Source organism: Dromaius novaehollandiae, chromosome 12 (genome assembly GCF_036370855.1).
Source record: "Dromaius novaehollandiae isolate bDroNov1 chromosome 12, bDroNov1.hap1, whole genome shotgun sequence".
Taxonomy (NCBI): Eukaryota; Metazoa; Chordata; class Aves; order Casuariiformes; family Dromaiidae; genus Dromaius; species Dromaius novaehollandiae.
Genome location: NC_088109.1, coordinates 16,231,777 through 16,258,324, shown reverse-complemented (window position 1 = coordinate 16,258,324; position 26,548 = coordinate 16,231,777). Strand labels below are relative to the sequence as shown.

The window sequence follows — 26,548 nt, the reverse complement described above, 5'->3', positions numbered from 1 at the left end:
TCTCATAAAAGACAGACCCACGACACCAGCACTGAGAGCCCGGGGCCCCTGGTCGCCGCTGCAGCTAACCTGGATGCCATGAAGTTGTGGCCTAGCAGTTGCAGACACTAGCAGGCATCTAGCTGCGTTCTGAGGCAGTTGGCAGCAAAAATAGCAGGGCTTGGGCTGCAGAGCCCAAGGGGTTTGGAGGCTGGGGGGGGGGGGATTTTGTGGGTAGCAGTGAGGAGGGATTTGCATGAAATGTCATCATTCAATGGCCAAAAAGTATCTTAAAGAAAGGGCAGTGACTGAGGGTCTGAGGAGGTGAAAGAGGAGCTCATTTCCTAGGACACGCATAATTGCAGCAATTCAGAATGCTAAAAATGTAACATTAGGAATAATCAGTGGCTGTTTATGGTCTGTGTCTATACTGTGAATTCAGCTAATACGGAGTAATTACACTCCTCTAATTCCTGGTATTTGTCATCGTTTGGTGGGAGAAGAGTCCTGCAAAACAATGAAAACAGATTGCCTGTGCTAGGGCTGCAAACTGCGGGCGTAGCACCGGAGGAGCTCATTTCTCTTTGAATGGTAAAAGCAGTTATGATTTCCTTTATTCATTTTGCTCTTCCAGTGGCAAAGCAAGCGTTACTGGGTTGCGCTGCCAGGGTTGCGGCAGCACCGGCGGCCCCGGCGGCGGATGCGCTGCACAACAGCACCACCACTAGCCAGCACCGCCGCGCTGCCGGGCGCCGGACGCCGCGGAAAGCCCCCGCCGACCCCAGCGGTCCCGCTTTCGGCCCGCACTGCCGTGCACCGCTCGTGAAATAGCGTCTTCACCTTCGCTGTCTAACACAGCCATATAACACCTCCCGCCGAAACGTGTCCTCATTTATTTCTTCTTTCAGCCCGCACAGAAACAAGCTAATCCCCCCCGGTGCTTTGCGCTAATGTTAAGGCAGCGCTGCTCACCTGGACTCATTAAAACGTACTGAATGTGTCATCAGTTTGCTGACATGATTCATTCGTTCACCATTTAGGCACTGCTGTTTACTAACCACGTAAAGCGGCGCGGCGAGCCAAATACCCGAGCGGCCTGGAGTTCATGAGCCCGTGAATGATCCTCCTGCACGGAGCAGGCCAGGGAAGCGTTAACTCCGGGAGCTGAGGTGAGCCCGTGCACGGTGTACAGGGAAATACAGGATGTTGTTTAAGTAAATACAGAGCAAAGAGACTGTTTCATTTCTCAGGTTTACGGCTGACATCTGTGGCTTTGCCCAGCATGCAGCAATCCACAACCATATGGCCGCTTTGCATTTTCTGGGGACAAAGTTTGCAAAGTGGCACTAGCTGAACCATTCCTACGAGCAGCATAATTTGGCACAAATTTAACTCAGCTGAGTGTGCAAAGCCGTGTTGCCTTTGCAGGCACTTGAGAGCCCCTTGGACATGGGATCTGCAGGCTTGAGCCTCTTCCCAGGTTTGCCTGGGGTTCCTTTTAGCAGGAAACACTCGCTCCTCAGAGGGACAGTCCCGGATTCACCGGTATTTCCACAATAAGCATCATGGCCAAAATGCTCCCAGCCATCAGCCGAGGGCCCACGCAGAGCCCATGCACCGAGCGCTTGGTGCAGCATGGGAGGAGGAGGAGGAGGAAGGCAGCTCCCTGTCTGTCGGCCTCGCTCCTGGCAGTCTTTCCTCCGCACTCCTCCCAGCCTGCGAGTTTGCAACACAGATTATTCAGTCCCCTCCCTGGCCACTTTTTGATATCTTATCTTTTATTTTTTTTTCTTAATTTCTCTTTCTCCCTAACATGCAAGCACCTCCCAGAGGGGAGCCTGCGGATGCAGCAGGTGAGATTTCACTGCACCATGAGCATTAATGATTCACGGAATCGAGACAGGGCCGATGCCCCATTCCTGGAGCTTGATGCATTCACTAAATAATGTGGTATGTCATTTTAAATGCCCCTTGCTGCCGTGTGCCGCAGGGGATGGGCAATGCCAGGGCTATGATGGGGCACAGGGCCAGGCTGCAGCCCGCGAGGGCGACCAGCACCACTGCCAGGGCTCGGGTTGTCCCACAGGACAGCACGCGGGAGCCCCCTCCACTCTTCTGTGTTTTCAGGGAAACTTTTTGGGGACCAGCAGAAAAATGTGCAATTCCAGAAAAACTAAAACCATTCGCACAAGATTTCTTCACCATGGAGGGAACAGCCCTGGCCCCAGTCCCGCGCGCTCCCGGCTGGCCCTTGGCTCCCGCGTGGGCCGTTCCTGCCCAGCGCAGCGGGGCTGTTTGCTTGTTAATCGAACAAAGCTTTGCAGACCTAGGACACCCGGTCAAATAAAACTGAAAAAATGCCTTTCTTTCAGATGCTTTTTGTCCAAAGACAGCCCTGTAAAAGTCAGTAACAGCTCTGTCTTTCGTCTGAAAAATAAACACCTGGGCTCTGCCCATTTGTGATCATTCAGCATCCTCCAGCTCCTTTTGCAGAGGCAGAAGTTGAACATCCCAGCAGAATCCCAGCTCCAACAACTGCTCGGTGCCTGCTTCACACCCCCAGCGACTGTATCCAGGCTTTTCCGAGTCCCTCTCCAGGAAAAAGCAAAAAGAAGGTTTTCCCACATAGAGCAGAAAGCGCCTTGAACTATTAAACTGCTGATGCCGGCAGCACAGCGCGAGTCCCGCGCCGGCCCCGCTCCTGCCCTCGGTGAGCTGCGATTGTGCCGGCGGCGTTGCCGTTACCTGCACCCCGCTATCAACCCTGGCTCCCGGCTGAGATGTGGGATCAAAGCTGTCATGCTGCAAATTGCTTTAAAGCCTCCAAGAGGAGCCGTTGGGCCCTGCTAAGAGATGGGAGCAGAAAAGGGAAAAGAAATGGAAACACTTTTGTTCTCAGTTGGCAGGTAAATGAGGTTCAGCTCTGGAAAATGTATACGGCCTCCAGTGTTAACTGCAGAACCAGAGTCTCCAAGGAGTGATTTCTTTCTTCGGAAACATAATAATAACAATAAATGATTAAAAAGAAAAAGGCCTAAATCTATATCCGCAGTTAACTCAGAACTCCTTCGGAGTTCATGACTGTTTCGGGGTAAATAAATGCTTATTTGAAAAGGGAACCTCCAGTCTCCTGCAGAAAAAAGGCAGTTAGACCGTGGCCAGCCTGCGCACACACAGGCTAACCGGGGCAATCGTTCAGCAAATGGGGTTATTCCAGATTTACTGCGTGTGTGGGGACCTCCAAGAGGTTTTCCCAGGCCCCTGGCATGGCTGCGATGGGCAGCAATTGCCTGACTCCGGGACAGCCGGCACCGAAGGGAAGAGAACAGGGAAAAGCATCATCGTGAATGTCACGCTTGCGGCTGCGGGGCCGGCTGCTTTCCGCGCCCGGGGCGTCAGCGCAGAGACTTCCTCGTTCCTGCCGCGGGGCTGCCAGCTCCGTGCCAGGCCGCGATAAGGCTCGGGGAGGTGCCGTGACTCACCGCAGGCCGGCCAGCGCACCACGCCGGCGAGCGGCAATGCCCCGGCGGGGACGCAGCCTGCAGCAAGGCCCGGTGCGCGGGGGACGCTGAGCGGTACGTAGCCTCCCGTCCCTGCACCGCCCCTGCAGCGCAAGGAGGGAGAAGGGGAAGGGGGCTTCTGGGGCATCATGTCTCGTGTTAAAGTCGTGCCATGTCCCCGCGCGGTGCTGGATGTGCCCGGGACCGCGCTGCAGGACGTGTGGCCCAGGCCAGACTCCTTTATCCATTGCTGATATGGATAAAAATGCTGCGTATTTATATGTAATGCACGTAGCTCATCTGAGGGCAGATCACTGTGCTGGACGTTGTTTGGGGGCTTTTTCGCCCTGCTGAAACAGCTCACTTAGCAGCCGATCTTTGCAGCCCGCACGGGCAGTGGGCAGGACATAACTCTCCTCTAATAAGCTTACGGCGGCAGCTGGAGATACCAGCGAGCAGAGCAGATAGGAGGGCAGGGGGGCACCAGGTACTAAGCGCTTGCTGCTGGAGAGCAGCAAATGCCGGTCGGCTGGAAACCTGCTCCAACAAGATAGCGGATGCCTCCCGTCTCGCAGGAACAGCTGCTGCGTAGCCAGAGCAGCCAGGTCTTGGGCTGCACAGGAGAAAAGCGATGGGGACCCGGCCGCCCTCCCCCAGCACCACTTTGGGCTCCCTGCTTCGGGAAAGCTCGCTGGGAAGGGTATTTAAAATCAGTTTAGCTCGGTGACATGTGCAGACAACAGGACAAACGATGCAAAAAGCCCCATCGAGACCTGGGGTGGCCACACGGCGCTGGCCACAGCGCATCCGGTTTGGCTCCGGTTTTGGGCCCTGGTGCTGCCTTTCGCCTTGTCCTGGTTAACGATTCACCCGCGCTCGCCGCCATCCCAGCGCGCTTCCCCGCTCCGACAGCTCACCGGAGGAAGCGGCCAGCCGCCCAGGGCCCTGCTGCTCACCTGCTCCAAGGGGCAACGTGGACCTCCGGCACCGAGCCTCGACGGGCGCCCCGTCCCCGTCCCCGTCCCTCCTCGCCGCCCCACGCTGCCGCGCTTATTAGCGGTTAGTATCATTTATCGCCCTGCAATCAGGACCCTGCTGGGGGAGGGGGGGAGAGGCTCATGTGTAGGTCTCAAAGGAGGCAAAAAACAAAACCGCGAGGAGCTGCAGTTTCTGTGGAAGAGAAATGGACGGTTTCCTCCTGGGCTGCTGGGAGAAGCAACGTGCACCAGCTCGAAACCCTCCTCACGCGGGCAGGGACTGGCTCCCATGTTTTTCCCTAATGACCAGATCGTGGCAGCGATAGCTTTAGAAAACCACCAGCGCTAACAAGCAGCGTTTCAGTCCATAACAGGCTCTGGGTGGAGCCTTCGCCTTAAAACACCATCGAGCGCCTTAGTAATATTTGTACGAGAACCTTTCTGTTCCTGGAATGTTTTTTTAAGCAAATAGACAAATAACTCCGTTTATCACCCGCTACTGTCCACATTGCCTTCCCTGCCTCCCTCTCCTGTGAGTCGCTCCCTGTTAGGCAGAGTATGGTATTTTTCCAGCACAGTCCTGGCCAAAAAAGGAAAACAAAATCAATGCAAATAATTAAAACACAACGTAACAGGAGCACCAGGACAGGGCTGCCCTGATGTCATGCAATGAGGTTCCACGAATTTCACCATAGAGAGATTTCTCCCAATAAATTTTACCTAGGTTTAAGGTGAAGATAGATAGCCCAAATACATAAATGACTTCCCCAAAGCTGCAGTGTTTCTTGGTTAATTTTCCATTTCTCTCCCTCTGCGACAAAATCAGTATGTGTATAGAAAAACGCAAGTTTGGCAAAGGAAAGCACAGTAGAAGGAGCCAAACTTTGTGGTGACGGGAGCAAAAGGCAAGCGGCATCAGAGCCGGGAGGCAGGGCGGCCCCCAAGCCGTCCCGCAAGGCGCATGCGGGATTTGCCCTCGGGAACCCTTAAACTGCCCCTTTCCAAATCACTGACTGTTCCTCGAGGAAATAGGCTTATTCCCACACACGTTTGCAATGGGTGAAGTTGCCTGCAAACATGGGAGCAGCTCCAGAGGATGAAGGTGTCCCCAAAGCAGCAACACCGCCAAGGTCTCCAGCCGCCCGGCTCGACGCTGGCCGCTGGGCACGGGGCATTTTGTATTATCCAGCTGCGTAATTCAGCATCGTGCCCAGGGGTTTAATAGCCAGTATTGTACCCAGGGTCTGCTGCACCGGCACAGGAGACGAATCTCCAGCCCTGCGCCAGGTAGAAGATGCAGGAAAGCAGCAGCTTTCCTTCTGCGGTGCCAGCTGCTTATGTCCAAGGGCGCCTAAAAGCCCCGCGCGGCGGCATCGCACCCCGGCCCATCGCACCCCAGAGCGGGGGTGCCACCGTCCCCACCTTCCCCGTGACACAGCAGCCCAAAACCTCCCTCCAGCCCAGCCCAGCTCCAGAGCAATTGCTCTTTATTTGCCCTTCAAACAGGAAAAACAACTCCCAGCCTGGCGCTTTATGAATTTTTTTTTAATGCCGAGCCTCATGAAAGGCTGCTGCAGTCGAGCGCGAGCTCGCTGACGCCGTGCACGCCGGGCGCCCGGCTCGTGGGTGGGCGTTTGCTTTAGGTTCCCAGGACGGAGTCCATCGTCCCCGAATTTCAAAGGTAGGAGTCATCTTGGCCCCACGAGCCCATCAGGGGGGGCGGCGGGTGCCTGTCCCGTGGTCTGGGTGCTCCTGCTTCTCTGTTCTTAAGCTGCGCATCCCCAAACCCTGCAATACTCATCCAAACCCTACAGTGCTGCCCACGCCGTGGCAGCAGAGTTTGTGCCCCTGCTCTGATTTTCATCTGAAATGTCCCAAATTAAGCTGCTGTGATCACACCAGTGATTTTGCCAGTGTGGGGAACACAGGTCCTGGCTGATCACAGGGCAGAGCCACAGACACAAACCTACTGCCTGGTGCTCATTGCTTTCCTTCCCTTCCTCATTTTAAGGGGAATGATTTTTTTTTTTTTCCTGCAGATTTCTCCAGCCTAGCAAGGCAAATCGTGGCTTGCCGTCAGGTGGTATTTTGCAGTTCATAATATTTGCAACTTATTTTGCATAATCCCGGTAGGAAACGTAACAAAACTGTGGTTGCAGATTTGCTCATTGAACTCATTGCCAGCAGAATAGGAGAAAAAAAAAAGTGATCTATTACTGAAAAAATAAGCGCAGAGGACAGTCACAGTGAATAGCGACGGTGAATAGTCCAGAGAGTCTTAAAAATGAGCCAGGTTTAACCGGCGCATCGTGCTCCGGCACAGCCAAGCCAGCACCCCTCAGCATCCGGGCTGGCTCAAACGTGTCACCTTGCTTTCAGTCTCTGCAGCTTTGGTTACGTCTGAGTTATTGCAAATACGTCTATACAGGGCACTTATTTTTTTTTTCCTCCAGTATTTGTCTGCTCTTCCTGGTCACAGTTCTGCCTCTGGTATTTCTTCCTCTCCCCAGGGCGCCCCGTGACGGCTGCCTGCCCGCCCGGCTGCGGCGATCCCACGCACCATGCGGCCGACAGGTAGCAGGAGGGAGCCAGGGAGCGCCGCCTCTCCCCTACCTTTTCCCACGGTTCTTTATGGCTATTTCTCATTTGCACGACCCCTTTCGAGCCCGCTCAGCCAAACCCTCCACCGCGACGGGCCTCCGCGTGAGCCTCGGCTTTTTAAAATATTTGTGCAGATTTCCACCAGTTGTATTTTTTCCAACGACGCCCTCTGAGCCTGGGAAGAGAAGGCTACTGAGAGGCTCCTGGCTCCAGAAGAGCCATTCAGCCGCAGTATCAGTGTATTTTGCTACCGTGTTTCCGCGCAGGCCTGGAACGTTTTGCTCCGATGAGCGTCGCGTTAAAGCCAGGCGCGGTGGTGGGAAGCAGCTGCTCAGCTGCAGCGAGCGACTGCTCGGGGCATCACAGGCTTCCCGGCCCCGGGAACCCAAGAAATAGTTGGATTTACGTAGCTTTCTAACTAACTATCAGCTTTAACGCAGGGAGGACTATGAATATGCTTCCCAATAGAAAGTGTAATGCGTACCCGAGGCTCTCCACACGCTCCGGAGATGTTAATTAAGAGATCGCGGAGTTTTTTAAAGGACAGGGAAAGGCGCTGTCTTTCCCACACGGCACGGGCCGAGTCTCCGAGGGCCCCGAGGGACGCTGGGGTCCCAGGTGGGCGCATCGGCACCGGAGGGGGGGATGCTTGGGCTGAGGTTTCCCCGCTCTCACGTGCCCCCTCCGCCCCGGCAGGCGTGATCCGGCTGGCGGCACTGCTCTTCGTGCTGCTGGGCATGTGGGTCATCCTGCAGAGCTACTTCGAACGGGGCTGGAGAGCCCTCAGCCTGCGCAGCTGGCGAGGTGAGAGGCCGGCCGCCGTGGGGACCACGCCGGGATGCCTGTGGATGGGCGTCCGGCGTGGCTGCGAGACCTGTGCGAGCCCGAGCGTGCCCGCCCGGCGCGGGCGACCCCCGTGTGCCTAACTGTCCCCCTTGGTCCCCACAGGTGCCACCAGCCAGCCCAGCAGTGAGTACCGCGCTCGGCTCCGCTGTCCTGGGGCATCGCCGCGCCGGGGGTGACGGCGGGAGGGCGACAGCCGCCCGCGAGGGTCCTTGCTCCCGGGCACAGGAGGGGTCTCCTCATGGCACGCGGCGGCTTTGGCGGGCCCTGCAGACACACAGGGCCTTGCACGGCCCCCCCAGCCCGAGGAAGACGTCCCTGCCCCATAGGGAGCGGGGCCACAGGCCCCGTCCGGCACAGGGACCCAGCCCCGGCTGAGAATGGGGAAACTCGGTCCCAGGGCAGGAAGGCTCCAGACTCCATCACCCCCTGCCCAGAGCGAGCCACAACCCTGCCCTCAGCCCCCCGAACACCTCCCAAGCAAGCCGGGCCTCGCCACATGCCTCCGGGCTCACTAACCCCACAGCTCACGCCCGGGGAGCAGCACCCGTCCCCTCCTACCGCCAGCTCCAAACCCTCAAGCCCCAAATAACAAGCCCTGAAATGAGGAGCTTGCACCAAGCCCAGGCGGGTGCCCCTCCGGGTGCCCCGTCCGGGCACCCCTGCGCGATGCCGGCGGCCCCACGGCGCTCGCAGCCCGGCTCCTCGCTCGCAGGGAGCCAGCCACCCCGGCACGAGTGTGGCAACCAGAGGAGCTGCCCCAGGGACCACTTCGCCTTCAAGCTCACCAGCGGCGCTGCCAACGTGGTGGGACCCTCCATCTGCTTCGACGACGCGGTGTAAGCGGCCGACGGGGCCGGGGGACCCATGCCGGGGAGCAAGGGGTCCTCGTTTGCAGCCCGCGGGGAAAAACCCTTGGAAGCTTTCCCTCGCTGCCGTGCCCGGGTGCATTTTAGCCCTCGGCAGCGCGCCTTGCCGCCCCACCGCCCCGCGCTCACCGCCGGGCGCTCTGCCTTGCCTTTCCAGGCTCATGAGCAGCGTGAAAAACAACATCGGTCGAGGCCTCAACATCGCGCTGGTGAACGGTGAGTTGGCAGACGCCCAAGCAGGGGGGAGGCAGAGCAGGCGTCCCGGGACGGGGACGGGCAGAGCCTCCCGCTGCCCCCCGCCAGCGTGAAGCGCTCGGCCCCAGTCCCGAAAGCCTGCGGTTCAGCGGGCACCGAAGAGCACAGTTACGCAGGACACGAAGCGGCTTCTCCTGGAGACTCGGCCACTCACCGGGCTCCGTTTTGCATTTTAAACCTCCAGGAACAACGGGGCAGCTCCTGAAAACGGGCGCATTTGACATGTACTCCGGAGGTAAGGGCAGCCACAGCGCTGCTGTGACGGGTTTCTTGCTCTTTTTCTGGGGTTTTGGGTTGGGTTGGGTTGCTAGGGACCCCGGTGGTTTCCTTCACCTGGCATGGGAGGGCAAATCACAAATTCAGCATATAAATGTTATAAAGTCCACGCCTCAGTCACACCCCGGCGGGGGGAAATGCAGCATTTCCATGCTGCCCCGAGCGGCGCTGGGTGCCGGGAGCAGAGCCAGACGAGGCCGCTGCCGCGCTCCCGGCATGTGGCAGCGGCGACCAGCGCTTCTCCGTGCCCAACAAGTTCAAATCAACCTGCAGCGCTGAACTCACTTTGCACGTTAACCCTCGCCTCCAGCACCCCGTGACGGTTTTCTCTGCAGCGAAAGACGCTCTGGGCCAAGGCAGCACCCTGTGCGCTGCCCGGCTGGAGCTAGTTAGCGGGATGCTACAACCACCGCTGCTCATTGCAAGGCTGTCACCTGCCTCGACCGCCCAAAGTTAGGTCAGCGCTCCTCAAAAGCGTGTGCAAAGGAAAATATGTGGTGCTTTTTATTTACCCTTTCGCGTCTGAGCGTTCGGAGGAATCACCCTTTATTCTTTCTGGTTTTGAAGCCTAATCTTAGCAGCTCTGGAGTTTTTAGGAGAAACACAGGAGTTTTAAGGAGAAGCACCAATATCACGAGATTTCCATGGGCAAATCCGGCGGGGCAGCTCGTGGGAAGCCCTGCGCCGGGAATCGGCTCCTGGGCCGCTAGATGGGGCGCTGCCCTGCGGCATCCCGCACCGCCGGCGGCTCCGGGACCAAGACTAACTCCTGCGATAAAGCAAACGTCCGTGCGGCAGCCGGTTTCGGCAGCCGAGCCCAGCCTCCGACCTGGGTGCTGGTGGGGACCCAGCTCCGCAGCTGAGCCCGCCTGAAACCCCACGGAGAGCCCGGCTCACGCAGGGGCAGCCGCCACTGCTCTCGGGAGGGTCCTCCCTCAAGCCCCTGCTCCCAGTGTCCGACTGGCTGATCAAACGCATCCCCGACACTCCCGTTAACTAAGAATTTTCCACAGCTGCCATCCAGCACTCCCTGCTGACTCCCTCGCTTTTTTAATGCTTCCCCTCTCCCAGATGTTAAGGAGCTGGAGACCTTCCTGACGGAGATCAAGGACGGCACCGTCGTGCTGACGGCCACCTTCGACGACCCCGCCACAAAGTGAGTCCGGCCCCTGGGCCGTCTCTCCCGAGACCGCAGCCAAGGCAGGGATGAGCCGGCGGTGCCGCTGCTTCGGGCTGGCCCAGGGCCCGGCTGTCGCCGGCAGCCCCGTCCCCCAGGCCCAGTGGCTTCCGGACAGCCCCACCACCGAGCCGCGGCACGGGACAGCCCGCGGCCTTGCACTGGGGTGGCACCGCGGGGACACGGCCCGGGAACACCGACCCGGCACCACGCTGAGGTTTTCTTCCCTCTCTTAGGATGAACGACAAAGTCCGGATGCTTTTTACCGAGCTGGGCAGCAGCTACGCGAACATGCTGGGCTTCCGCGACAACTGGGTTTTCCTGGGTGCCAAAGGGCTCAGCATCAAGAGCCCCTTCGAGCAGGTACGCCCACGCGCCCCGCGGCCCGTCCCGCCTGCCCGTATCTATCACGTCGGGCCGATCCGCAGGCTCCGCCGCGCCGCCAAGCTCCCGGTTTGGTTCCCCGTTTTCTCCCGCAGCACATCCAGAACAACGAGGAGAGGAACAAATACGACGGCTGGCCCGAGCTGCTGGAGCTGGAAGGCTGCGCCCCGCGCAAGATGGGCTAGCGGGCCACGAGCCCCCGCCGCGGCCAAGGCTGCTCCGGGCAAACCGGCCGCGTCGACCTGCCCCCGGCTCACCGCCGCCTGCCCGTTAAAGCGGCGTCGGACGACGGGGAATCTCGCCGCAGGGACTGTGTGGTACCTGGAAAAGCAGCGCACGAGGCTGCCTGCGACGCCAGGGCGAGCGTCCAGGCAGGCTTCGCCCAAGCCGGAGCAGCCTGGGTCAGCGTGGAGTATTTTATTTTTCTGTCTTTAAGCCATGAAGACTTTGCAAAGAGATTTGGTTTTTGGGTTTTCAGGGTTTTTTTAAGTTCTTTCTTATGAGATGGCCAATTACAAATCATTGCCCTCTTACTTCCCTTTTTAAGTGTAGTCTGTGCTTTCCCCTGTCTCTCGCCTGCTGAGTATCCCTGCGGACCGCCCCGCAGCGGGCGGCAGGCCACCCCGGTGATGCTCCAGCCTCCATCCACCCCGCCGGGAGCTCCCGCTGGCCCTGGCACCCCGGGGACCCCGCGCAGGGCAGGCAAGGCGGCCGGGCCTCCGCTGCTGTCCCGTGTGGCTGCGAGAGGACAGACAGACAGGCCGTGGGGACAGCTTGCAGCAACACGGGTTACGTGCTTGCAGACCGATGCGTTTCCCCATCCCGTCGCCTCTTGCTCGGGCCAGACCCTGCCGTCCGTCTGCAGCATGCTCCCACCGAAGGTGGGGGCCAAGGCCGGCCGCGCGGGCAGGCGACAGCCGGGCAGCACCGCCGCGGCAGCAGTGAGCGCGTCGTGCAACGGGTGCAGCGAGCTGAAATTGTGCAGCACAGCCAATAGGTGGGAGCCTTTTACCGGCAGAAGCGGGCCGCCGCCGCCGCCAGCCCCAGCCCCGCTGCCGGGAGCACAGGCCCGGGTCTCGCCAGAGAAACCCTGCTCCAACAGCCCCGCGAGGGCCCTCCGCCTCCTGCCAGGGCAGCGGCAGGTTGCATTCACCCCCCAGCGCCGCCGGTGCCCAAAGTCGCCCCCGCGCCGGCACAGCCAGGGTCGGGTGAGCCGAGTGGGCGACGGCCCAGGCTTAGCTGTTATTGCGCAGCAGGATAAGTTTGCATCACCAACAGGCTTTAATTTCCTCTGATCATATCTGGTTTTTCCTCCCTCACTCTCAAAAGTGAACAAACAGTTTTTGTAAAGAGCAGGGGTGGAATATTTCTGTGCAAGCATTTAGGCTCTAATAACGCAATAACCTTTTGCCTCCGGGTGCTTTTACCTCGGCTCACCTTTTCAGCATCCCTGACAGCCTCAGCCTTTGCTCCCAGAACAGCTTCCAATGCACAATTTGCCTCCACCATCGGAGCCCCAAGTTAGCCGAGCAGGTTTGGTCCCCAAAGAGGCCAAACGCTGCCCCGAGAGCCCTGCGTCACGGGGGACCGACACCGGCTGCTGCGGCAGCTCCGGGGGCTAACGCGGCGCGGGGAGCTCGGCCGCAGGAAACCCCGCTACACGGGTGCTTTTCCCAGCCCGGACTAAGCTGGGCCAGAGACGCACAGAGCAAAAAAGGGGAAAAGCTTCCCGCTTCGCCCGTAACGGTAGGTCAGTGCCCGACAGCCTGATCTTGGTGCTGCTGACCCTGTGAGTCCCCAATATAGCATGTTAAAAGAGATTAAGTGAGCCAAAATTTTTTCGTAAACAAGGAAAAAAACATCCCCCGATGAGCTGTACAGTGCCTGTAAGGACTTCCAAAGATAAAACTAAAATAAAAGCCCACCACAGAGGAAAGCCCCCCCCAGCTGTGCTATTCGCATTCAGCATCACCCTCCTCAGCTACCTGCCCCGGAGGGGAGGTGACACTGTAAATCGATTACTAAATCTGCTCTGACGACCATGCCCGTATTGTATATACCCTCGCCAGCAGCGAGAAACAACACGGCTTAACAGACCCAGCAGCCCGCACATCGCACAGGCCGCTGGCGCTGCCAGCATAAATATGCCAACTATTTTAAGCCCCCTCAAAGGATCTAGATTCCTTCATAAGGCAAATTAAATGCTGGCTATAAACCGTAAAGGCGAGTGCACAGCGTCAGCTATGGTATAGAAAACCACAGCCCCGTCTCGGCTTCGGGAAGCTCTTCCTATCCCTTCGCAGCACGCGTTATTCTGGCTCTAAACCAGAAGCCTTTCTAAAGGATATTTATGTTTCAGCACATTATAGACAGTAAAAACTGCCTTTGGATCTGCTGCTGGGCGATTAGAAAGCTGCACAACAACTGCCAGAAAATAGGAAGCGCGTTTTAGCCCTATTTGGGGACGCTGATCAGTGGCCAGCGTTTTGAAGAGCGCTCCTACCAAAGCCACGGCATCCGGGCAAATAAACCGGAGCTTTTGAAGAGTCCCAAAGTTTATTTGGAGACATAAATATGGCTTTTACTCACTTGTTCTTTAAAAATTTAAGAAGAGGCTTGCAGACGCGGGGATAACACCCCCCAGACGAGCTTCCTGGCAAGTCAGCAATCAAGCATTATCGCTGAGGTGGGGACAGTGCCTACCTGGACGATCGTCACCCCTCACGGTGCTGCAGACCCCAGAGACACCGGCAAGAGCCCGACCCGGCGCCCAGGACCCCTCGGGGCTCCCTGCTCCGGGACGGCATCTGGCAACCGGGCTGGCGGGGGCCACAGCAGCAAGCAGCCATCCCAGCGCGCTCGCGGGAGCCAGTTTGCAAACGCCCAGCGGCGATGGAGCCCCGCTGCAGAGGGATAATCCTGCTTTTCCCCCCCCACGGCACCGATTTATTTCGGCAAAGCACCAAAGCAGCGGCGGGGAGGATGCCGCGCGCCGGCAGGGACCTGCAATCGCGGCCGGTCGGAGCCCTGCACCGGGCGAATCCGCGTCCTGTGACATCTTGCCCTGTCAAGTGCAATTACTGTAATCTTCCACAGCCTCTCAAAATACGGGCCCCGGCTTAGAAACCGGGCATCCGCAGCATGAAAGCCGCCTTTGTGCCGGGCAGCGCCTGGGCGCCCGCCAGCCGTTAGGTGCACGAAGAAAATGAGTGCTCCACGTGCCGGGAGACGGGAGGAGAAGAAAGCTTTCCAGCTCGGCCCCTGCGCAGCCCGGCCGGCTTTCGCCTGCGTCTCCGCGCTGGAGCGGCCGAGGGGCCGGGAGCTGCCCGCCCGTGCGGCCCCCCGCGCCTAACGCCGCCGGCACCCAGGGGAACCCGGCGTGGCCCCGCGCCCGTCGCGCCATGGGAGCTGCTCACGGGAAGAAGGTAACGGGGCCGCTCGAGGCGATGCTGGGGGCGGCGGTGGCGGCGCCCCGGGCTCACGTGTTGCTTGTTCTGCCCGCCGCATGCTGAGCCGGCTCATTGCCCAGCGAGGGATTACGGGGCAGGGACGCGGCCGCGGGTGCAGGTGTCAAATGTTGTTGGCGAGATTAAGCGATGCTGCCTGGGCCAAGGGGCCCGGCCGGGAGGGTGGCGGAGGGTTGGGGCGGGAAAGGCAGAGCTTGGCTTTCTGCTGTGGCCGGGTTGCGCATGAGGGCGGCAGATGCAGGGAGCGAGGACGGGGATGCCGTCAGTGCTGAGCCTGCCGTCCCCCCCCCACAAACAACTCTGCATCCCAAACCAACCTCTACCGCGAGCAACACCGCAGAGGTCCCAGCTGAGGGAATCGCCCCCCTGCCCGGGCACCTCCCTCCGCCGCGAGCCGCCTGCCGCATCCCGGCCCCCGAGAAGCGCCCTGTACCACGTGCCCCCTAATTCCCCCAAGCATTTCCAGGCCTGGGAACTGCTGCCAGCTCCCTCCCCGAGCCAGCGAGAGGCAGCTCAAGTCCTGCGGTGCTGGAGGGCTTCTCCCTCTCCCCAAAACCCTCCACGACCCATCATGCAGCCCCAAAAGAAAAAAGTGCATTAAGGAGTCGGAGCCGTGCAGAGAAGGCTGTAGATAATTACACCCAGGATCTAGACATCATTCTCCTTTTACGCCTGATGAAATCAGTGCCTGGAGATAACATCACCTCTGTATGGCGGCGCTGCCCTGAGCTGACACTGGTGTCTTCCGCACCTTGTCCCCCAGCTCTGTCCTTGGCAGGGAGGCACTCGTGCACCACGCTAGGTCAGGGAACACTGATGCTTACTCATGTAAGACTATTCTGACTACAGAAAGTTGCTTGAAGACACGTATTCATTTATCAAGAGCATTTCCAGTAATTCTTTGTGCCACCTTTCACCTTGTCCAAAAGGATGCAAGCAGCAAGGTCAGCAGCCTTGCAATTCCTGAAAGGCTACTCAAGACACTGAAACTTCTGTCTTGTCCTAGCACCCTCCATCAGAAAGTTAAAATGAGTTTTAAAATGAGAAATCCCTCAAGGAGAGCCAGGCCAGGCCCCCGATTATAAACAAGCGGCACCCAGTGATCCAAAACTGACACCAGCTCTTGAGCTTCCATCGTAACTGGTTTACATAAAACGAGCCGACGCACTAACCTGATGGAAGCCAATGCAACCGTATTCCCTCCACGCCTGGGAAGTATCCCCCAGCAGTTACAAAACTGGAGTAAAGAAACTATTTGCACCTTAGAGTCTAAACGATGCTCTGTGTTTAGTGCCGCGGGGTCCTGGAAGGAGAGCGAGTCTGCCCTCAGAGGCTGCGAAGTGGCCGCATGCGAGCCAAGACTGTAAAAATAAAACCCGAGCGGCCTCGGCCGCACTCACCCTCGGCAGAGCCGACACAGCAGCAGACTCACGGGACGGGTTCAGGGAGGGAGCCCGGCACGCCGTGGGGACCTGTTCCTCAGCGCCCGCTTTGCAGAAACAGGTGATGGGGCAGGAGGAGAAACTTCTCAGCTTCCTTTCCTTGTTACGACCCGTACAGCAGTCAGTGCGGAGCAGGTAGCCTGGGGCCATGTTCCTCAGCCATGGCGCCTCTGGTCTCCACCAGGACGGTCCTCCTTCTCAGAGGGTATCAGCCACGACGTCCCCCGCTCCCCCGAGGAGCTCTGGCTTCCTCCGGGGACGTGCTTGCCAAGCGTGGACTCTCTTCTTCCCCTTGGGGGTGAGAGGGGAGTGTCACAAGCCTAAAAACAAGAATTTAAGAGGGTCACAAGCAGCCAAGAGAGCAGGAAACACTGAGCCCATCCATGGGGGGCCAGCTCATCTGATCCTTGTCCCAGCCTGGCTGCCTGTCCCACCAGTGCTATTGCAGTACCCAGTAACTCCTGCTTTCCTGGAGGGAACCAGACTGGCTGCCCCAGGAGGGACCCTGCGTGCTCAGGAAAGCAGGGCCCGCGTGGAGGCCTGGCCACGGGCTTGTAGAAGTCTGCACATCTGCTGTGCTTTCTGGCTCCAGAGCTGGAAGGTGTTGAAGGAGAAACGTGCTCGAAGGCAACCCAGAGAAGGGGAGGAAAAAGAAAGAAAAAATATATATATATATATATCAGGGCTGATCTGAGACACACAAACATTTATCTGTTTTCCTGGACCTCATGATCTGAATGTCCTGCCCCAAGCAGGGGTTGCTCACAGCCGGCCCCGTTTCTCTGCAAGCCCGTCACAGGCGCTGGCACTGCCCTGGTTTTGGGCAAGCTCTGCTCCAGCTCGCGGCAACACCGCGTCCGGGCCAGGCCAGAGGGATGCAATGGTTCCCAGCACCCTCAGGAGGGTCCGAGCCCCGTCTGCAGCCGGTCTCCGAACCATCGCTCACGTGGCCACCAGCAGCACGTCCTCCGGCCTTGGCGTGTTTGTATGGCTGTCATTGAAACCGGGGAAATAAGCTGGTGAGGCAGGCTTGGCTCAAGGCCACTGCTCAGAGCTCCCGGTTCAGCTTTGCTGCATTCAAAGCTATCGATTCGATCCTCCCCCACCCCCAGGCCAGGAGCATTTGGACGGCTTTCACCCTTGCTCCCTCTTCCCGAAACACAGCGACCCTAAGGTGGCCGGCACTGAACAGCCCGGCTTTGAGAGGCGCTCACCAGCCTGGGCTCGCCGCCCGTGCCAGCTCGCTGGCAGCCCCCAAAAGCTTTGAGGCCGTTTTCTCTAGCGAGCACAAAAAGGTCACAGGTTTCACTTCCATCGCTCCCAAACGTTGCCCGGTTGGACCAAAGCGCGCGCTCCGGCACGGCTGGCACCGAGCCAAGACGCTGGACTAGCTGGGGCCAGGTCCGGTCCACGGGATGATGGGTCACTCTCCTCCCGCCACGTCCCTCGCAGAGACCGCGTGGCTCAGAGCCACGGTCCCGGCTCGCATCCGCCTCCGATGCACGGGGTGCAACAGGGCTCTGTGGGCTTAATGCGTTGTTCAGGCTCCAGCAAGGGGGGGGTCTCAGTCTAAGGAGGGGCAAAGGGCTGCGCGACGCAGCAAACGGGACTGGGCACCGTGCCGGGCGCTCAGCATCCCTCGCCAGCGCTGCCTGCAGTGCCTGTCTCAGGTGAACACCTCTAATTTAGACTGAGCAGCAAGCCGAGGGGATTACAGTCAGCGGGCTGTGATGTAGGGGACAGTCCCCAGGGCAAGAGGGACGGGAAAGGATGCCAGCACGGCTGCTGGGGCAGGACGTTTCTATTTGTAAAGGCTGCAGCTGCTCCCAAAAACCTGTTCTGGTATCTCCCCTCTCACACGGGGACAAGCCAGTGGAGGAGCTTGGGCTCAGGCCACCGTCCTCTGCCCAAGTGCCCTTGCTTCAAGGCAGGGCTCAGGCGGGGGCTCCGCCGAGCACCGGCCCTGCTGGGAAACAGCCTTTTCCAGGCGTTTGCCCAACGCAGGTGCCGCCTCTCGGGGCAGGATTCGCACAGCAGCCCCACGGCCGGGCAGCGAGGTTGGCACAGCAGGCAAGCCACTTTCTCCAGGGAAAGTTTCCTGTCCCCAAATTCCCAAGAGCATCAGTTTACACCCACGTCAGACGAGCCGAGATTAGGCTCCCCGCCGAGCTTTGCTCTGCCGCCGGTTTAAAATAACAAGGGGCAGCAGGCCAGTGCCTGGCGGAGAGGCCGCGGCCGGGCTGGAAACCACCGCTCGCACCCTTGAAACTCCTCCGTGCCGGCGTCAAGGGAAGGGGCCGGCGTTTTGGGGGCTGCAGGCAGTCACCGAGCGGGGAAGACCGTGGCAATGGGGGTCCCACGCAGCCCACCCATGCTCTACCCAAGCCTGCCTGCTATTTTACCCACCGTGCTTATAAATCCCACGAAAACCTAGAAGCAGCTGCGCTCCCCAGCAGATGCGCAAGCTCCCCTCGTGCATTTTCCACCCCTCCAAACTCTTCCCTCCTGCCGCCCTTCACACGACGTTTCATCCACCCCACGGTATTTCCCTGGCGCGCAGTTCACCCCAGCCAGCCGAGCGCGTCTCGGCAGCATCCCGGGACGTGCGCTGAGCATCCCGGCACCGGCCGCTCCGACCCCTTTTCGGGCAGCGACTTTGCTCTCTGCCAGATTGCTATGCCAACACGTTTAATTGCACTTTTATGGAGTTTTCTCACCCGCAATAAAACACATGTTACTTGCACAGTGCCAGAGATGAAGGCTTAAACACACAAAAAAAACCCCAACACTTCAGCTCCAAAATGAAGAGCAGCCCCTAAAAATATATACGTATGTATGTATCCCCCCAGCTCTTGCAGAAGAATACCTGCCCTGCTCTGCCCCCTCAGCAGAAGGGGTTTCTCGAGCCGGGGAATGAGCACCCGGCCCTCGGGCAGCTCGGCGGGGGGACGGCGGGGGGACGGCGGGGGGAGCGCTCCCGACGGGCGCCCCCGCAGCAGCCGGCGTTTTGGCTATCGGGGGGATGTTCTCGATTTTCACACGGCATCTGCCGAGCCTGCTGCTCTCCAAGCACGAGGAGCGGAGAAGAGATAACGGGTGTTTTTCTGGCTTTTCCACCCCTTCCACAGGGGGCAGGGAGCAGAAAGCGTATTTTCCCCACTGTCACTTAACGCTGAGCAAGTGGCTCCTCTCCGCAGCCCCCCCATGGGCAAGTGTCCCAAGTGTCCCAAGGGGGACGTCATCCCACGGGACTCATCCCGACAGCCCGGCTCCAAGCACAGGCACTCGCCCGGCTCAGCACGCCACGCGGCAGCACCAGGCCCACGCGCGCAGGGCAGCTCGGCTACCTAAAGTGGCACTGCTTCTTCTTTGACTAACGCCAGCTGCAAAAAGCACCATCCAAAATGGAGCTGAACCCCTAAACACGAAGAGGACATTTAAGGGGACATAAAAACACCCAGAGAAAAACCACTATATTGCCAAATGGAAAGTTCGCATTGACCAAAAAGCTGGTTCTCTCCATTCAAGAGCTGGGAAACTCTTACCTCAACTGCAAAATCCTGGGCCCTTATTTTGGAGAGCACGGGATCGAGCAAGGGCGAACGGAGGAGCTGTGTCTGCAGCTGGAGGAGAGGTTTGCAGGGAGAAAGGCAAGGGCCAGCACCGGCCAGCACAGCAGAGTACGGCGATGAAAGCGCCGTGGAGGCTCCCAAAGCACCTACAGAGGATGGAGGAGATTTGCCATGGGAAGACAGACAGGGCACATGAAGAGGGTGAAATGCAACAGCCTGCAATATCCAGGAGAGGAGGTGACATGGTCTAACAGCCCCGCTGGCACAAGAGGAGCCTCTGCTGCTATTTTCATCCACTGTGCTTACAATTCCCATAAAAACCTAAAAAGCAACCAGCACTGCCCTCTCCTTGCACATTTTCCAGCAGCTCCCGCTCTCCCCTGCATGCCTCCAAGCTCTTCCCAAGACACTTCATCCTTCCCACGGGATTTCCCCACGTAAACGATTCACCCCACTGGTGTGGGTACCCGTGCAGTGGATATAGGGACAGCAACAGGCCATTATACGATGACATTATGGGGCGATGGCAACGGGCACTGCGGGGAGAGGTGCCGCTCCGCACTTGTCCCCAGCTGGCAGGCACAGCTAGGATTTTCCTGGCTTTCTCTAACAGCTATTTAAAAGCCCGTCAGCCTGTGCTCGTGCCAGCTCTCTGAAAGCCTCCCTGCCTCCGGCCAGCACAAGAGCCCACCGCGGGATCTCGCCCGCTTTGCTGCTGGAGAAGCGGCCGTGCCCCTCGCGTCGGGGGCCACCGCTTCCGCTTTCAGGGCCGGGGCTGCCACTGCCAAGGCCCGCGAGCACAGCGAGACCCGCTGGCGGCCCCTGAATGCCGCCAGTTGTTTGGTGGCACTGGCACTGGGAGCAAATCCAAAAAACGGATGTAAACGGGGAGCCGCAATGCTTCAACGTCCCGGCGCATTGCAAGGAGCACTGGGCTATTCAGAGGGAGAAAGGCTCTGCCGTGCGCTGTCTGCAGCAGAAGCATTCATTCGAGGGGACAGGAGCGAAAGCCGACGACTTTGCACGTCAGAAGAGTTCCCTAGCACCTAATGAGCTAGGGGAGATCACTGATGAACAGCCCATCACCGTGCAAAAATAGCCCGTGCCAGAGAATAACAGCTCAGGCTCACGGGGCAGCAAGTGCCTGCGAGTGCCCTGTCCGCATCTGATGCCACATCGACCGAGCCAGGGCTGGTCCCCAAGACCTCCACAGGAACCTGCTAACCTGACTTTACCCTGCTGCTTCCTTCTGTTCTCCTCTTCAGCCCTTTAAAGCCTCACAGGTGGAGACATCGGGGCAGTCTGATGAAGCAGAGACATTGCTTTGGGCTTTTTTAGTGCTCTACTGCAGTAGGAGAGAGGGACTTCCCATGGGGCTTAGGGAAGAGGCTGCTCAACCAGCTGAGCAAGGCAAAGAGTTATTGTACTTAAGGAAAAAAAAAGAGAGAGAGAGAGAAGGCAGGAGGTGCTGGGGAGCACGTAGCCCTGGACCGCCTCATCCCCTGGTGACAGCAGGAGGCCAAATCCCTTTCCTACCATCCTTCTCCTACCTGGCTGCTGCAGGCGAGCTTCATCCCAGGCAGGAGGCCAGCAGAGCATCGCACCGGGAAGGGCTGGAGGATCCCAGCTCAGGGACACCAAGCTCCTTGCTGTTTGCTCTAGCTCCTGGAAAAGGGTCCCAGCTTCATTTCTTACCTGCTCGGCCCAATCCCCAGCAGCACTGAGCAGACCAGACAAGCAAGCCACAACAGCTAACATTAGGTGCCCTCTGCCCCCAGAGGAGCTGGGATTTCTGCCTGGAGAGGGGTCATACAGGCCCAGCACAGGCGGACAGCCAATTTGGCCACAGCTGCCCCACATTAAGGCTCTGCCTCCCCCAGTCCTCACGACCACTTGCACAGCAGGGCTGGATCCGCAGCCCGCACACACATCCCCTGCCGCAGGGCGAAACCGGCCCCGCGCCGGCACCAGCTCGAACCGCAGCGCTGGGTGCAAAGCGGGGCGCGCGAGGCTGCAGGGAGGCCCCCTTCCAGGGACCCTGGCCCCTGAAACCACACAGCGAGGCAGAGTTCGGAGAGCAGGTTTCCGTGCAGCGCACCGTCCTCGGCCCTTCGTACGCAGCAGCTAGTTGGGAGACAGAATAATGACGCCACCGTAGGCTGCCGGCGCTGGGCAGGATGGCACCGTGCCAGAAAGAAATATTGCCCCTATTATTCATGTGGCATAAGCCGCACTTGTTGCAAAACCCCATTCTTCAAGGCCCTTCGGTGTTTCTTAATGGTCTCTCTGCAGCGCAACAGCAATTCCTTCCAGAGCTGCCAGGGCCCCTCGGTGCCGGTGACTGATGCTCTTCCCTTGCAGTCAGCAGCCTCCCCAGAAGCACCGGAACAGCTTTCACATTGTCAGTGCTACGATGCCTATGGCACAGAGCAAAAATAAGCTTCCCGGGCAGGTAAAAATGGTTCATGCTTGTGCTGGGGGGCTGCCAAGACCCTCCTTGCCCTCCTCATAGCAGGACGTCAGGCTGTGCGGCCAGCCCCAACGCTGCCGACCGAGCCGCGGGCACTGCCTGCCTGGGGCAGAGTCCTGTCGCTGCTCGCTCGCAGTGATCTGCTGGAAATTTGCCGTTGCAGCCCGGGCAGAAGCAGTGCATCACCCTCCATCTCCCTCGCCGGCAGCGTTTGCCTGCGGAGGCAACGCGCAGCCCGGGAGCTGCATCTATCAGGGCCTCGGCGGGGAGCTCCCGGCCCCATGCGGCTGCTTCCCTGCTTTAGCTCTAGTGGGGCTTTTTTCTGGGCAGGCTGTGAAATTGGTCCGGATTTACCAATTTTCATGGCTGCAGGGAGGCCTCCGCTTGCTCTCCTGGCTCTCCCGGCCGCGAGCGTTGGGTGCGGGCAGGCGTTCGTGACCAAGGCTCCCAAAGGCCAGCGCAGCATTCATCTGTGTCAAATCGTGTTTTCTTTATGAGTAAGATAACACAAAGCGCTATTTATTTCAAGCATTTGCAATTTTCTACTTGAACAGGTCGCAAAGTGGCCACCTGGCTGGTGCGCTCGGAGAGCGGCTCGGAGCAGCGGTTACGCGAGACCGGCCCCGTAAGGGGACCTAGAGCCCAGCCTCCCTGGGCAAGTTTAACTTTACACATTGCCGTTGTCAAAAAAAATCCCCATGGCTGCTCTTCGCCCTCCAGAGAGTGCCAGCAAGTTAACTTCCACCAGCGGCTCCACGTTAGCCTGAGAAATGCTGCAGATTGGTGAAGGTCAGAAGATCAGTAATGAAACACTACACCAAAGCTTGCTATTTCTCACAGCCTCCTGCAACACGATAGTCAAATCAGCTATGGCATGGCCAGGGCCCAGGAGAAACACTAGCTCCCCGCACTGCTTGAAAGACCTGATTCCCCTGGGCCAGGCAAGGGCGGCTGGTTGGGGCACCGAGCAGAGGACAACCTGGGACCAGGTGGTTTTTCACCAGCACTGCTTGCAGCCCTCGCTGCGCGTGCAGGAGACCTCTGCCCGCGGCAATGCGACCGCAAGGGCAGCAGATTCCACAGCTGCTGGCTCAGGAGCACCTGCTCGTGACCCGATACCAATTTCTGGGTGACTGCCAGTCTCGATTACAAAAGCTGCCAAAATAACATTGTCCCACAGTGAGCTAAGGGCAGAGGAATGTGCACCGTCAAGCTGCCACTGCGGGCAGTAACCCTCAGCATACAGAGCATCGTTCTGCCCCAGGAAAACACAGATCCTGACGGCTATGACAATCCTGATAGTAGCTATGTCACGACAGCTTTCACAAAGGCAGAGCATGGTCTGGGAGGCTCAGGAGGGAGCTATCTCGATACTTGCTTTCCCATCGCTCCTGAAACTTTGCAGACTCTTCTGTACTGTAGCAGTTCCTTGGGCCAACACCAGCAAGGAGCTAGCCCCCATTTTCGGTGTTGGGACATGCTGCTGATTTTGCCCGTGTTTGTCCCTAAAAGGAAAATGGCATCATCTAGGCAAAGGTCTGCACCAGCTTGCTGAATTAAATAAGCCATGACACTTCACACAGCGAGGCTTTGCAGGGAAGCAGTCAGGGAGCGGGCAGATTTCTGTGCATTTCCGTCATGGATGGAGAAAAGTCTTACTTGTCCTCAAAAGCTTCTTCCAGAAGACGATTTCATTGAGGTTTGGATCAGTCCCAGATGCTGCAAATGAGCACAGGTAGAGCAGAATTCAGCAACTATACATGAGACTTGGGCTACAGCTCAAATAACATCTCTGTATCCAGGACCACGTAGGAGATGTTGTCATACAGAGCACTGGGAGCAGCAAGAAGAGGCTCTTTGGGGCTAATAGAAAGCAACAGTAGAGCAATTTGGCTAATCGTTAAATCTCATGTTTTGTGCCTCCATCACACAGAAATGCTGTGTTTGATCTGCCAACTATCAATGCGTTGTTTCAGGTCATCACCGCTTCTTTCAAAGACTCTGGGCTAAGCAATAAGACTATTTTAATCAATGGATGCTTTCATTCACCGAACACCAATGTCAGCACTTGATGGAGCAACTTAGGAACAAAGTACCTTTCTCTGAAACAGGCTCCTGAACAGGCTGGGTAACTTCCAACCCTGCTAATGGTGCTTTCCTCACAAAAAACATGTCTGCAGGAGCCTCAGATCAGGCTGCTGAAGTCCTCAGTAGGGATGGTGTCTTGCCCACCCTAGTACCTCTCCAGCGCCATGATCTGATTGCAGCAATTTCTTGCCTAATTTATTAGTTCAGGCTTTGACTGCAATGCCATAAGGATGCTGTAACTCCGTGGCTCTTGTATCCATCGAAACTTGTCTGCAGCCACCTTTATTTCCCTTTCTGTGGCTTGGCATCTGACCCCGCTGACAGCTCACTCCTCTAACCACTTTCACCAAAGCACAAACATGATCCAAAATTGCTGGCTATTAATTTTGCTGAAAGTCAATATTAGAGCATCCACGTGTAGGACAAGTAACACTGATTAATGGCATATACAGGGATGCTGGCTTCAGGCGTCGGTAGGAGAATTGCACTCCCCAATTGCGGAACCGTGGTGGAGGATTCCTGCTTACAGGGTGGGTGGCTAAAAGCATCATGTAGCAGGGAAAAATGCCTCTAGATAGCTGTTGCAGGAGGTCTTCGCTGCGCTTCAGAGCCTGGGCTGGGAACTGTCCTGCTGGGATATAACGGTGCACGAGTAGTCTGGGAGTAACAGAGGCCTCTGTCACCTAAGGGGCAGCTGCTGCCAAATTTGGAGGATCCTAGATTTTATTATTTAATATTTCTTACTCTGTGACAAGATTCAGTTGCGCTGCAGTGATTTTCGCTTGGAAATATGGGGGTTTTGGAAATAGCAAGCAGGCATTTTCCACCCATTTGCTGCACGCTCTCCATATCTGAGATCTCACTTGGACAAATGAAGCCCTCTGACTCCTGCAGTATCATCCCGCACCCCAGGCTTGGGGGCGGACTCCCATCAGCCCCTCTCCCCCACGGCGAGCAGACAAAAGTCTCTATCTTCCGGGCAATCATTAACTCCTTCCCAAGAGCCAGAGAGACGTGAGAAGCTGCCCCGGCTCCGCAAACATACTAATGGCTCAAGTGGCGATTAGCTGGGGGGAAAGAGCTGTGCAGGGCAGCGTATCCAGCCTTCCTACTCCTCGGAGGACACGGGGCATCGGGTGCCACGCGGAGCTCTGACAACAAAACAGGTCCCCAGCCTGGGACTTTGCCACCACCAAAGTCCTTGGGCAGTCGAACCAGCGCAAATTCCCAAGTTTCAGTGGGACTGCGTGAAGTTTGTGCTCGCTGAGCCTCTCATCCCGGTGAAACGGAGCAAGACGGAGGGCCGGAGCTGCTTAGTCCAGTCCCTGCCATTGCAGGCAGCCAACGTCCAGCATTAACTCAGCAGAGGAAATGTTTAACCGGCCTCTGGGTCCTGCAGCAGGAGGGTGAAATTGTGGCCATGTTCAAGCCAAAGCCCCAGCTGACTTCAACAGGGCCTGGATTTTATCTGCAGACTGGGAGACGGCAACATGCAGTAGTGCTCCCTCCCCACCTGCACGCCCAGAGGTCGCCAAGCGCTGAGACTAGAGATTTAATAAAGATACGGACAGGCAGGGCCAGACGGAGGAAGAGCTGTGGTTTACAGCTCGCATAGAGACTCTCCCGTGACATAGCCTGCGGACAGCAAGCGTGTCCTGTCTGCAGTGGTACCGCTGCCACTGCGGTTATGTCGGGCAGCCTGCGTTACGTGAGCGCTGAAAAGACAGCATTTCTGTTGGGTATTTGCGTGATATGCCTCGGGGTTTTTTAAATTTAAGTAGACACAAGAGATGTGTCTGTACAAGAAAGCTCTTGGTGCCACAGCAATTGGCTAGACAAATTATAGCCAGCAGCCAGCATCACTAACAAAGTAACTCAGCAGGTAATAAGCCAATCTAACGAACAGCCCCAGTAACGAGCACCTGGCTGTGGGCTCCCCCAGAGCCCCGGCAAGCTGCCATCTCCCTCTTCCCAACATTCATTATTTAACCGTACAGCTGCTCATCACTTACCCCTTCGGTGCCTACTCAGCACAGCGTTATTTTGTCTGTACATGTACACTGAATGAAAAAATCATGTCACTTCCTCGGCAGGGGAGAATCACAGTCCCATAGACATGAGCCCTCTGCAGCCGTGCACCACCGGTAGCGGGCTGGAGAGCCGTGCCGGTGGAGTTACGATGGAGAGCCATGCCGGAGCTGTACGGGAGCCGTGCCAGAGCCATCGCCCCGGCTCTGCTGCCAGCTCCCAGCACAGGAGCTCCCCTGGGCTCAGGGTGACACTTCCAAACAAGACCTCTCTCCTGCCATCCCACCTCGCACTTGGGTTTGTGTTTTAGGGGTTGCAAGTGTGCGTACTTCACATCTGGAGGCAAAGTTACAGTTTGGATCCCGGGATCAGTCTCTTTTCTACTCAAGGGCTGCCTGGTTTCCCCCTTGCCACCACTCTCCCAGGCCACCCACCAGTCACCAGTGTATTCCCAGTGCCAGAGAGCTTGGGGCCACCACAACCACCACAGCAGGACCTCGCTGGCTTTCAGAGCAATATCGGACAGGCCATACGGGCACAGGAGATGCAACAAGGGGTCCTGCAGGACCCCGGGGTGAGCTCTTTCTGTATCACCTTGTCCTGGGACAGGAGGACATTGC

The 26,548-nt window shown here is 58.0% G+C and overlaps 1 protein-coding gene across 5 annotated transcripts; it reads left to right on the top strand.

The window, feature by feature from the left end:
* Positions 1-3,440: 3,440 nt before the first annotated feature.
* FAM3D (FAM3 metabolism regulating signaling molecule D) lies at positions 3,441-11,394 on the top strand. 5 transcript variants are annotated; one of them, XM_064519098.1, is made up of 11 exons: positions 3,452-3,554; positions 4,392-4,538; positions 6,967-7,030; positions 7,754-7,861; positions 8,006-8,026; positions 8,616-8,739; positions 8,927-8,985; positions 9,209-9,259; positions 10,372-10,456; positions 10,714-10,840; positions 10,957-11,394. In XM_064519098.1, the coding sequence occupies exons 3-11, from the start codon at positions 7,018-7,020 to the stop codon at positions 11,044-11,046; spliced, it is 678 nt and encodes a 225-aa protein (XP_064375168.1). In that variant the 5' UTR covers positions 3,452-3,554; positions 4,392-4,538; positions 6,967-7,017; the 3' UTR covers positions 11,047-11,394. The 5 variants fall into 5 exon arrangements, with proteins under 5 accessions (XP_064375169.1, XP_064375168.1, XP_064375170.1 ...); XM_064519099.1 differs by lacking the exon at positions 4,392-4,538 and having other exon boundaries at positions 3,441-3,554; XM_064519100.1 differs by lacking the exon at positions 3,452-3,554 and having other exon boundaries at positions 4,328-4,538.
* Positions 11,395-26,548: the final 15,154 nt, after the last annotated feature.

Excerpts from the sequence above, each read along its gene's own strand:
- FAM3D (XM_064519097.1), top strand. The coding sequence starts at position 7,534 with ATGCGTACCCGAGGCTCTCCACACGCTCCGGAGATGTTAATTAAGAGA. Across the intron at positions 9,260-10,371 it reads ATTTGACATGTACTCCGGAG|ATGTTAAGGAGCTGGAGACC; the intron begins GTAAGGGCAGCC and ends CCCCTCTCCCAG. Across the intron at positions 10,841-10,956 it reads TCAAGAGCCCCTTCGAGCAG|CACATCCAGAACAACGAGGA; the intron begins GTACGCCCACGC and ends TTTCTCCCGCAG.